Genomic DNA, 13048 nt, shown 5'->3' with positions numbered 1-13048 from the left:
ACTATCTCTGGCACTGGGGGCTCACTACAGAAGTTAAGAGGGAGCTGTAATAAAATCGAAACGCTTAATATAACGAGATAGGGTCCTGGTCAGCGAGGAAACTATGTAAGTTTAGTAAGACAGTTAATGAAACGTCATGAGATCACCATCTGGACCCCTTGCAGTGTGCAATTGTTGCAAGCGCCACCATGAATTACTGATAAAACACGCCAAGGTAAGAGAGTACTGCGAAACATTACATCAGGAACGTTTACAATAAAAAAATATTATCAAAATAAAACCTTCTCCGCATCTTAGACGGGTACCTACCCACAGGTAAATTACTTTCAAATGTATGTAGTAGGTACAATGCAATTCAAATGTGAATTTTTGAACGTGCCGATTACCTGACAAGTCTCGTTCATTGCCGCCTGCTGTAGTGACCCCCCTGGTGCAGGTGCACGTGGAGAAGCACGTTAACATCTTATTGAAGACGAATTTCTTAACATTTTCCTACAGATATTATCAGAAAGTAACAGTTTAAAGATAAAGGGATGTAAGCCATGTCGAGCAAAATAACAAAAACGTACAGAAAAAAATATATGAATAAATAACTGCAGAAATAAATTTGCTATAGCGGCAATTAAAATGCAAAATGTGAATATTTCGGCGTTTGCAAACTTGGAACCCACTGACAGGCAGGGTATTTATGTGTCCTGTTGGCATTTTTCAGATGCAGAAGCTCAAAAAATACATGGCTACTGTTTGATGGAAAAAGTTTTGTGAAACAAACTGCTGAAAATGCAATGTTGCTTTTATTTAGCGTATGAAATCGACACCGCTCCGCGCCTACGGGGGCGAAACTCATCCAACATTTGATTTCGTGGCGTAGGCGAAAAACAAATAACTAGCTCATTGAGTTATTATGTACTAATACTAGCTAAAGGTTTAATGGGGGTCAGTTTAGGATACTAAAACCTTTACTAAACAGGAAAACCTGGATAATGGTTTCTCAAGTTCGACAGAATACTTACTTACGAAGCCGTAGAGTGCGATTTTTTTACACCGCTGGAGTCGTGACGAGTAAACTTGAATGTATATGTCCCGGGAGAGTAAAGTCGCCACCTAGAAGTACCGCGCTACACTACCCTATACAAATTCGTGTTAATTTTCAATGCTCGAACGGTTACAAAACTCCCTCTTTTGTTTTGTTACTTATCGCTCGCGGCACTTTTAGTCGACCTCCGCAAGCCACATCCCCATTAGCTGTGGCTTGTGAGTATCTAACCTAATTACCATCCAAAACATCCAAAGTTAACTGGTAGATAATGCTATTAACAGTAAGATCGCCTATGTAAAGTCATTAAAAGTGGCGTATTACGTCCACCCCGAGTGTTTTAAATTAATAGGGTGTTAAAAAGGAATATTAAGCCGAAAGGGGTTGATTAAGCTACCGATTCTGATAAATTTTAATTCTACGACCTACGATATTATTATCTAAGAGTCTTGAAAAACATCTATTGAGGTAGATCACGTAGACACTGTATGATGTTATAAATAACATCATAACAGTTTCCATACTTAGTAAATGATGTATTGTTATGTCTACAATGCTTGGCTATCTGATTTCCTCATATTGTTTCCGAATCTCTGTAAGATGTTTATTTGTCTATGGAATATATTTATTCGTGGAAAAATATGGTATATCATTAAAGTATGAAAAGGTGTTTTCTTTAAGTAGGTTATATTCCAACGTATTATCCATTGAGCCACGATTGTTAATAGATACTAAGTAGGTATAAAATAAAGAAAATTACCCGACGGCTATCATTTCTCTGGCAATTAACGCAAAGTACGGTCGTGAGCTAAAATTTATTTAACCAATAAAAAATGGCGGGGACAATTAATAAATTAATTGCTCTCTTAGCATTATCTTACTATCAATGTCAGTGTCAGTGCATTGAGGTGAAAGATGAGTACTACCCTCGATACCACTTGGCCCCTCCTTATGGCTGGATGAACGACCCCAACGGGTTTAGCAAGTTCAGGAATGAGTACCACCTCTTCTACCAACACAACCCTTACAGCAGCCAGAAGCCCGGCAACGTGCACTGGGGTCACGCCAAGAGCAAGGACCTGGTCCATTGGGAACATCTGCCCATCGCTCTGTTCCCTGATCAATGGTACGACAAGAACGGAGTGTTTTCAGGAAGTGCCCTCGTCGACAATGACACCATGTACCTGTACTACACCAGCAACCTGGACCACCCGGGGCAGACTCCCGACCACGAGCAGCATCAGGCGCTAGCCACCTCCACAGATGGTCTAAATTTCAAGAAATACGAACAGAACCCTATTATAGCTGGAGCTGATTTACAGCCAAATATTCGGGATCCTAAGGTTTGGGAGCACAACAACAAATTTTATATGGTTCTCGGACATTCCATTAACGGAACTGACGGTGAGGCACTTTTGTTCACGTCGGACGATAAGATACAATGGACGCAGGCGTCCACGCTGCTGCAGTCCAACGGCTCGTTGGGCTTCATGTTCGAGTGTCCCGATTTCTTTGAATTGAACGGAAAGTTCGTTCTACTGTTCTCTCCTCAAGGAATCAAGGCAGAGGGTGATAAATACAACAATTTGTATCAAACAGGGTATGTAGTCGGAGATTTTGACTATGCTACTAACGAGTTTACTCCTCTGACCGAATTCAAGGAGTTGGACCACGGCCACGATTTTTATGCTACACAAACTATTGATGATCATGGCAAGAGGATAATGGTTGCGTGGATGGACATGTGGGACAACGTGTACCCCGAGCGAGCTGACGGGTTCGCGGGCCTCATGACCGTGCCGCGGGTGCTGACTCTCGATAGACAGCTCAACATCGTCCAGAAGCCGATCAGACAACACGCCCACAGGCACCACGCTCTCCACCAACCAGGGCCTCCCCACGCTGACGCTGCTCTGGAGCTTCCTGACAAGACTGCAGAAATAAGTATTCGCGCCCAAAAAGACAGTGCGGTTGATGTCGTGATTGCCCAGAAAGATGCTACTGATGAAGATTACACGAGTGTGAGGATTCACTACGATCCTGTCAACGGAACGGTGACGCTCGACCGCCAGGGCGCCGACAGCGTCCGCCGCACCCAGTGGAGGCCTGAAGGGAGGTACCTCACCTGGAAGATACTAGTGGATGCCAGTTCTGTTGAGCTGTTCTGCGGATCAGGAGAGGTGACGTTCTCGAGCAGGTTCTTCCCGCGGGGCAAGGTCACCGTGTCCACTGAAACGTCCATTCGACGTCATTCTTCAGTTAGAATCTCTCCTGTACAGCGCACAGTGCCCGAACCTAACTCCCAGCAGCAATGCTCCGCCTATTAGGAAACTATATAAAAGATAGGTATTTAATGATTATAACCTGTATTTGTGACTGTGCCAAATCTAGTATTTATACTATCTTCAAATATACTTACCCTATTTGTATTGGTAACATAATTAGACAATGTACCTATAGAAATAAAATCAAAACCGAGCGGAAATAAATTGCTTTACTGACTATGTATAGGTCGTTTGTTAAGCTTACTTTGGTTCTTTGTGAACCCTCCCAGCGAGTAATACTTTCTAAGAATAGTAACTGTAAATAACATAAGTCTTGCAAAGAAAAACAGTATGGATTGTATTTTCCATTTCTCGTTCAATACGAACTATTTAAACATTTCTTATTTTACCTGGAAAAGAGGACAGAGAAACCTTAAGCTATGTTTTCTAACTTGTTTTCTACGTAAGTAGGTATTAATGTTGTCACATAAACAACTGCTAAGTAAATACTGGTAGGTACTGTTAGAGTCAACTGTAAATGTATACCTAATATCATCTCCACTGCGCTGGCCTCCTCTCCGCATTTTGGAAAGATAAAAATCAAAGTCACTCTTTCAAGCAACCATAAACAGGAATATTCTAAATTATTTTCTGAGTTTCCTGCAAATTCTTGAGATATATGCCGGACGAAGTAAAAGTGTTTGGAATATTTGAAATGTCTATTTCCAAAAATAGTTTTTATAGTACCTTGATATCATAGACCCTTGATATACATAATATCATAATATATATTTTATAAGTGTGCATACCAATTCAACCAACTACGTATTTGCCACGTAGGAAGCTTGGCTCGAAGTTTTGCATTCATTTTGAGGACCAGTTTCGTATCTAAGTAAATTTAATCCGTACTTTCATACTCAATAAAAATTCAGTCAATCACAGTGCTTCGTGACACTGTTAACTATTTAACTTGTGAAACCTACAGATACCTACTTGTGTTGAAGTCCTATGGCACTCCAGAGGTGCAGAGGGTCTCCACTAACTTCCGCCATTACCGCCCGTTACCTGCTATGTTTGTAGTGCCCTGTGCTGCTGAACTATCCATTCCTGTGTCCTTAATTTTCAAGAAGATATTATCTGAAGGTACTATGCCTGTAAATTGGAAACGTGCTTTTATATCTCCTATACATAAAAAGGGCAGTAAACATAAGATTGACAATTACAGGCCAATATCTAAGCTCTGTCTTCTGGCTAAGGTACTTGAGCGATTAGTCTATACCCAATTATATAGTTGCATTAAATCTTCTTTCAGCCCCATGCAACACGGGTTCTTAAAAGGGCGATCTACTGTCTCTAATCTTGCGTTATTCAATGACTTTGTCACCGAGAAAATGGATGGTGGTAGTCAGGTAGATGTTATTTACACTGACTATAGTAAAGCATTTGATCGTATAGACCATAGTTTATTATTAAAAAAGTTGAGTAGAATAGGTGTTAACGGTGCATTGCTCTCCTGGTTCCAATCTTATGTCACGGGAAGATCTCAAGCAGTTGTTTTAAATGGCTTTACATCCTCGTGGATAAACATTCCATCTGGTGTCCCGCAAGGATCTCTTCTGGGGCCCCTTCTATTTATTATATTTATAAATGACATCAATGATTGCTTTCGTAATTCCGAATATCTAATGTTTGCTGATGACATGAAAATTTTCAAAGCTGTAAATAACTCAATTGATGAGGAACTCCTGCAGGATGACCTAGATCGACTTAGTGTGTACTGCCTCAATAATAAACTCGACATAAATGTAGATAAATGTTTTCATATCTCATTCACTCGAAAACGCAACAAACATATGAGTACGTACATGCTTCAGAATCAGAGCCTTACAAGCGTATCAGAAATTAGAGACCTTGGTGTAGTGCATGATAGTAAGCTTCTTTTTGATTCACATATCGATAGCATAATCACAAAAGCTTCTAAGGCCCTCGGTTTCTTAATACGTTCTTCTCGCCCGTTCAAATGCATGAAGACAGTTAAAATATTATACTGCGCCTATGTCCGAAGCCACCTTGAGTATGCTTCCCAGATCTGGAATCCCCAGTATGATATTTATATCGACAGACTCGAACGTATCCAAAAAAGGTTTGTTAGGTATCTCGGCTTTAAATTCAAACTTATTGATTCAAGTTACGAATGTAAATGTATCAAACTTCACTTGCTTCCTCTTAAATTAAGAAGGGATATCGGTGATATAATTTATTTAATTAAAATATTTCGAGGTTACGTTGACTGTCCGGATCTGCTAGGTAAACTTGGTTTAAGAGTTCCGTGGCGAAGAACGCGTAACAGACCGCTTCTTAGTATTCCTCAATGTAACAGCAACTTCAGACAAAATTCATTCTTAGTAAGAGCTAGTAATACTTTTAACCAGATGTGTAATAGTAATAGTGTGGACCTCTTTAGCGGCAGCTTATGTTCTATTAGAAAACATATTATAACTAACTTTAGTACGTAATAGATACCAAATAAATAAGTAGCATAAGTATAATCTAAGTAGAATTTATTATTAGGTGAGTATGTGTTGTTATTGTAATATCGTCTCCATATGCGAAAACCTATAATTAGCTTTTCGTCTATTTATGTTTAAATAAGATTAACTTGTTATTAGAATAAAGCTGTTGGTTTTCCATGCAATAAATTAAAATAAAAAATAAAATAAAATCTTCGGCTGTACTTTTGGCCTCGCTCCAGCTAAGATACCTACTTGCTTAAATTATTTTGATTGATGATCGTGAGTGCTTTGCTAGTAAAGTTACTTCTTAACAGATTTATTGAAATTGAAGTGGTGTTTTACAAGTTGGGTTGTTTAACACCTACTTTGGTATCTACTAAATTTGGTAACCTCTGTAAATTAAAACAAAAAAAATATTTAAAAGAAAATATTTCCCTTCGACACGTTTAATTAAATCATTTTAATGAGCTCTTTGAGACTGTACAATAATAGAACACGATTTTATATTCCTAAACTTTATTTTAAAGCATATTTAATTGTGCAAAATGATTTTTGTTGGGTACTATCTACATTAAAATTTAAAGTAGCAACTTTTCTTAAACATTTGAACTTTACAATCACAATATCACAATCATAATGGCAGATTCACTAACATAAGCAAATATTTATTGTTTTATTTATTTACTAACAAATAATTTTATAACCGTAGCTATGTACTTACCTCATTACAAAATATGTAACTACTTTCTCATAGTTAACTTGCTTTGGTCATCATCGTCGACATATTTTCAACATCAAATCTCATTGAGCTTATATCGGCAAGGTTCTACTACCACAACGTGACCAGTTTATCTTACACAGACTTATTTTAGGTTCATTATACTTCACTTTTTAGTTACACAAAATAATGTAAATATTATAGAAACTACTAACTGCAATTTGTGATAAACCGGGTTCATACTATTTTTATTAAGTACTAGACACTATTTTATTCATGTGTGTGTTTGATAACTTATATAAATATAACTGAAACAAAAAACAACATTATAAAATATTAAAGTAAAGTAAGATAAATAAAAATATAGCCTACTATGTCCTTGTATTTTCACAGAATTTAAACGAATCCACTTTATATACTCACTATTTTTTCATGTAAGGTACGTTTCTTATTTTTAAGCACCATCCATATTGTCATTTCAAAGCTTTTCTAACTTTTCATTTAGATACATTTAATTACAGAAAAAGCTCCACAATCTGTTTAACTACAAAGCAATACGTCTTATTTACAGAGTTCTCTCAATTTTAATCATTTTTACAATATATAATTAGCATATATATTTTATTTCTAGTCCCTTTCTTCTCATAATAAAAGTATTGATATAAGTTAATTAATTATGCGTGTTTAGGTATAGTTTACACTCTACTGATCTTAGTATACCGTACTTACCTTATTAACACAGTGTTTCAAATAAAATTATATACCTACATTATTCTTTATTCCACAGGTATAACGAAGCTTAGAGTTTACGGAAACTATGCTTTTATTACATATTAGGTATGTTTTTCAATTTTGTTAAGCATACTTGAAGGCACAAACAATTCAGTTGGTATGCTTTTGCCACATCGTCATCAGTAGAAAGTTATTTCAGGTAGATTTGAACAATAAATACCATAGAAAGGTTATCTGACCCAACTGTTATTGAATGAGCATAACTACTTATTCAGTTAAATAGCTTTTTTCTGATTTAATGTGTATATTTTAGTTAATTGGCCGCATATATAATATTAATATTTTATATACTTACACGATATCATTCCATACGATATAAACAACTAAAGATATCAAGTACAAACTTTAGTAGGTAGGTACTTACTTTCCTTAACTATGCTATTAATTAGTGGATTAACTTATTATAAACCGGCCAAGTGCCGGCTCGGTCTAAAAATCAACAAACAATACGAAGCACGAATCATCGCGTGCCATTCAATTATGAGTTTATGGCCAAACGACAGGGTTGTCACTCGCATCGTGACGATTGGAATAAAAATATAATATGTTCAGTATATTTGTACATGCTTTGTTCCAACAAAATTCAGCGAAACCGATTCATTACAACAGAGCTACGCCTAACTTTGAAGCTGAATTTCAACGCTAGCCGTTTCGAAACTCCAGAACTTTCATTGACAAACCATCATTTGTCCACCGCACGCCGTCAACGTCACGAGAACGAGATGACGTCGTTGAAGTATCGGCACATATATTTTGCTTAGCCGCGTGTCCACCATCATACTAAACTCGACCTGTAGGTCTAGTACAGGTTTGATAGATTGTCGAAGTTTCAGTTTTCTCGCATACAAAGTGGCGCCTCTAGCGGAAACTATCATGAAACTTTTGACAGATAATGTATGCAGGTGACAGAAGAAAACCAAAACTTTTTTCGTTTACGTAAATTGCCAAACCCGTACTAGAGGCCCTGAAATAATCTCGATCTCGTGACGTTGACGTCGTGCGGTGGACAAACGACTCCACGACGTAAAGCAGCAACTCTCTCACGCCTCGACTGATTGTTATGAGACGGTCTTGGTCTTGAGCAGCAGCACGGGCCAGTACATGGTGACGAAGAGCAGGAACAGCGCCGGGAACACCACGCGCGACAGCTTGTCGATCTCGCGCCAGAGCACCCGCTCCTGACCCGTGTCCGCATCCAGCCACGCCACCTGTACATACAACCACATACATGTTAGGCTGTTTTTACCAGCATCTTGATTTGATCGGCGTGCGTGATCAAAACAGCATGCGGATTTGATCACGCACGTGGGTTTGCCCGGCACGCGGTCATACTATTCATTGTAATGCGTGGTATATGCACGTGAGACGCGGGAAAGTGTGGCAATCCCGCATGCCTGATGAAATCCGCATGCTGTTAAAAACAGCCTTACATTACAACTTGGTAGGTGCTGAAGGTCCTGCATGGGATCGAATCCCGGACGGGGTTGATTTAAAAAAAAGTAATATCAACATAGATATATATATTAACACACAATACTCCTGTCTATCTGTCTGTAAACCAATATCTACCCCGGCCGGGAATCGAACACGGGACCTTCGGATTAGCAGGCTCGGCTAGACATACACAGACACAGTGATTTTAAGCTTATTTACATAATAGTCCAGCATAATATAAGCTTGAAATAGATGGCGCATCGATTCACATTATCCAATAGTATTCCAAGTAGCGGAGCATTCCCGCCACGGCCTGGAATGGCGACCGCATAATTGTTTAAGTCATTTTCAATGCTTTTATGCAATTATGAAGAGTATTCCAGAGTGTACATGTTAACCAAGTTTAAAATATACAGAAATTAGGTTTTTCAAGTAAGTATTGAAATAATTTTAAACATCACTGAATTATAATAAAATAGGCATTTGAAGCTGAATAAAAAAGCAAATAAAATTTGGATCCTAAATTCAGCTGTTTAAAGAACTAAATAAATAATTGTATAGGAAGATAATAATAATTTGTTGCGTTACATTAATTATTATGAAAAATGGCTAATCACATTTGTACAGCTGAGCTGAACTAGTTGAATATAATGAAATGTGTACTCATAAGTCTTTATTACTATTTTTTTTCCTCATATTCAGGCGCGCTTCTACGCACTTCACTTCGATTAATAATTTTGAAATGATTATGCGAATTATCGCACCAAAGTACAGATTTCTCATCTGCCGTGAACATGACTACAATGTAGTTGAAACTTTCAAAAAAGTATCTTTATTATTGGGACACCATTTATACTTGACTTGTATGAAATTGACTTAACTTGCTCAGAACCTCCTCACTTTTTCAAAGTCGGTTAAAAAAGGAACAAGCGTTTCCCGATTAGGGTCACCGCTTCCTCCTGAATAGCTAAAGACTCTCATTTAAATTCTTTTAAAGTTAAGTGAATCTTGACGACAAAAACTATTTAAATAATTAAGAACCTCGATGTGAAAAGAAATGCTATTCCAATCTCCAATAATGGTATTGAAAAGGGTTCCGGTTTTACCTATTGAGGTACGGAACGGAACCATAAAAAAGCCACAACATTATGAAAATCTTTGTAAAAGTAGTCTTTCTTTTTTTCTTTTGAGCTAAAGAAAGAAAGGAAGCTAGTGGCTGTGAGCATGAAGAGATCCATTTGATAGATTGTGGAGGAAAACGACAAGAAATTAGAGCAGTCCCTCTGAAGTCTGTGCTTTGTAATCTTGATGTGAATATGGCATCCTTTTAGGGTTACGGCGTTAAAAACTTGAGTATCTTGCCCATAAGCAACCAACGTAAATTAAGTAGGATTATCAATAATTAAATGAAGTTGGTAATTTATTGTTTAGTATGTAGCTATTAACTTTTTTCGAAGAAATACAGATTTGGTCTAGTTAAAGGTAAAACTTGTAATTAGCAGTGTTATGAATTTGACAATCTATTTTAGTCTATTTACAATTATAATAATAATGTAAGCCAGGGGCTGGAAAGGCAGGCAGCTTGCTTCATCACGACCCATTACGTCCCCACTGCTGGGGCACAAGTCTCCTTCCAACGAAGGACGGTTTAGGCCTAGTTCGGCCGATCCTCGACCAGTGAACGGCTAGCAATTGACCGAGTTCTCAGCCAAGGATACTGTCCCGACCTCTCGCCTCGGTAGACGTAATTAGGGTATTTTAAAACCTAGTTTTTAAATAAATTAAAATAAAAAGTCACACAAAGATTGTTTACCTTTTGTGCCAAGTAAGAATGAATGCTGTATAGAACACTCACCTGTAATATGCTCTGTCGTCGCTCAACGCCAACGATGTGTGGGTGCGGCGGCGAGGCGGCGGCGGGGGCGGGGTGCACGGGGTGCGCGGGGTGCGCGGCGGGCGCGGGGGGCGAGGTCGGCGACGCCATGTCCAGCTTGCGGCACCGCACGCCGCCCCCCTCCCAGGCAGCGACTGTGCCGCACGAGCCCTTCTCGCCGTTTATCCTCTGCAATCATTCACATACATACATGAATACATACATAGGTAATTCTCACGGCTGTCGGAAAAGTCAGAAGTGACTCGCATTACCTGCTCTTCGCTGTACATTTGTACTCACGTGATAGGTCGCTAGCCGTATCGCCGTTTCTGCATGAGTACAACGCATTTACGGTACACATCATCTGCAATCTCATGATGCGACGGTATATTGTACTTAAATTACAAAGAACTTAGAGCTACATGCCAGCGCCGGGATTCGAACCCTCATATCTAGCGTGAAAGGCAGACGTGCTTACCCAACTGAGCTACCACACCGGCCAACCGCTCTTTCACATGATGGGAATATGATTGCGGCGGCAGATGTTCTCTGGTTTGATAGGGTTGTAATTACGGGAAGTGTGCCGTGAAATATGTTATGTTCCGGGGAAAACGGCATTAAATATGTGTAGTACCTAATTGATTGCCTACTCTGATTTATACAGGGTGTTTAGAAAGGGTATAGTAAGCGGAAAATAAGTGAAATAGAGCGTCATTCTTAACAATTAAATAAACACATTTTAGACTGCTAAGAATTTGCGGAAAATGTTGTAGACTTTGTCCGTTTTATACAAGTATGAGTAGTATAGTATAATCGACATATTTTCATTATGGAAACAACTCTTCAATAAAAAAATAATATGTCATAGTATGAAGCTGCAGAATGCAGCCCTCTACAAATTGTATGCGCCCTGCATCCTCCTTGACGCAATATATTTGTGAAACACTGTTATTTTAATAAAAATATTCCTAAAAGTTTAATAACTACATTTTATTAAAACAACAACGAGTCAGACAACGGTACGTAAACCGTAAAATTTATGGCACATCCATCTCAATGAAATTCCAAATATGTTCTCTTTTTACGCTGTAAACTGCATATTAGGATGTTTATTCAAATTGAATCGTAAACATTTAAGCACCAAAACGTGATGACTTGAAGCTAAACGCTCGTCTACTTTACGACGTCTCTTACTTAAGAAATCTTGAAAACACTCTGTTTTTAAAGGTTTATAAAAAAAGTCGCTAACGCTTAGCCGAGCTAGAAGATTAAGTATAGGTACGAGATGAAAATAATCTAGACCTTAGCTTGTATTAAAATTTGTATTTACTGCCTTTCTTTAAGTATGCCGTATTTTTGGAATAAGTATACAAATAGACACATAATGAAAGAGAAGCTTAAAATAAAAAATTCTTCTAGAATTACGAGTTGTTTAAAGTTTCTTCCGACTTAGTTACTTTATTTCTGTTCTTTGTGACACAAATGAAACGATACCCAACAATATTATTGAGCACAAAAACGTATTATATTGAACATGCTCGAGTGAATGGGGAAATTTCCCAGAATTCCTGATACTTAACTTATATCAGAATCTATTTTAAGACCTAACTTAACCTTAGGTAACATATTTGTGTGGTTTGACTCAATTAGTTCAAAGACTAGTTTTAGAATCCAACATAAACATAGGGAATAACGTTAGTTCCTGTCTTCTAGTTATTCGAGTCGGTCAAAGATAAAGCTATGTTGGGAACTAACTTGGCGTACGGTCAAACTCCGAATTCTCTGAAGTTACGATTGTTGCTGTCCTATGGTACCCCAGTGGTACAGAGGGCCTTCACAAGCGTGCGCCACGCCGTTCTGTCCTCAGCAACCGCTCTGGCTTCCGTCCAGCTCAGGCCTTGCGCTCGCAGCTCGCCGTCCACTGTGCGCCGCCATGTGTGCACAGGGCGACCGCGTCTGCGGTGGCCGCCCGGCGGTTTCCATTCGAAGGCAATGCTCGCTTTGCTCTCGGCTCCTTTTCTGATTGTGTGGCCAATCCATCTCCATTTTCGCAATGCGATTTCTTGTTCGATGGAGGTCTGCTTACACACGTTCCACAGGTCAACGTTCCGGATTGTGTTCGGCCAGAAGATGCGGAGGATCGACCTCAGGGATTTGTTGACGAACACTTGTAGTTTGTTCATCAATCCCTTAGTCACTCTCCACGTTTCACAACCGAACAGCAGAACCGATTTGTTAAGTTACGATTGTATTATATAATATGGTAGATACTGAATTGCGTAACTGCAGATGTAATTTACAGACTAAAATTATTATAAAGGTGAAAGTTTGTGAGTGCATTTTGCTACTCGAATTTCGGTGGAAATTTATACTTAAGTTGAAAAGTGTTGCAAAAGTTTTATAGTAAGCCAAAATAAA

At 38.5% G+C, this 13048-nt stretch overlaps 2 protein-coding genes across 7 annotated transcripts in view; one reads left to right on the top strand and one right to left on the bottom strand.

Annotated features, from left to right (window-relative positions):
* The first annotated feature begins 1820 nt into the window (after positions 1 to 1820).
* On the top strand, positions 1821 to 3371 carry LOC105382722 (sucrose-6-phosphate hydrolase). The gene has a single exon (XM_011552648.3). It carries the CDS (start codon positions 1870 to 1872, stop codon positions 3361 to 3363), a length of 1494 nt encoding a protein of 497 aa, XP_011550950.3. The 5' UTR covers positions 1821 to 1869; the 3' UTR covers positions 3364 to 3371.
* Positions 3372 to 6312: 2941 nt separating this feature from the next.
* LOC105382753 (glycine receptor subunit alpha-4) overlaps positions 6313 to 13048 on the bottom strand; it is a 28077-nt gene continuing 21341 nt past the window's right edge. For all 6 annotated transcript variants that reach the window (XM_048625109.1, XM_048625104.1, XM_048625107.1 and 3 more), the window contains 2 exons: positions 10613 to 10819; positions 6313 to 8531 (listed from right to left, as the gene is read on the bottom strand). In XM_048625109.1, coding sequence (XP_048481066.1) covers positions 8382 to 8531; positions 10613 to 10819 — 357 coding nt within the window. In that variant the 3' untranslated portion in view covers positions 6313 to 8381. The remainder of the gene's footprint in view (positions 8532 to 10612; positions 10820 to 13048) is intronic.

Source organism: Plutella xylostella, chromosome 13, assembly GCF_932276165.1.
Source record: "Plutella xylostella chromosome 13, ilPluXylo3.1, whole genome shotgun sequence".
NCBI classification, from domain to species: domain Eukaryota; kingdom Metazoa; phylum Arthropoda; class Insecta; order Lepidoptera; family Plutellidae; genus Plutella; species Plutella xylostella.
The sequence above is the reverse complement of the archived record's forward strand: the minus strand, read 5'-3'. Positions and strand labels throughout refer to the sequence as shown.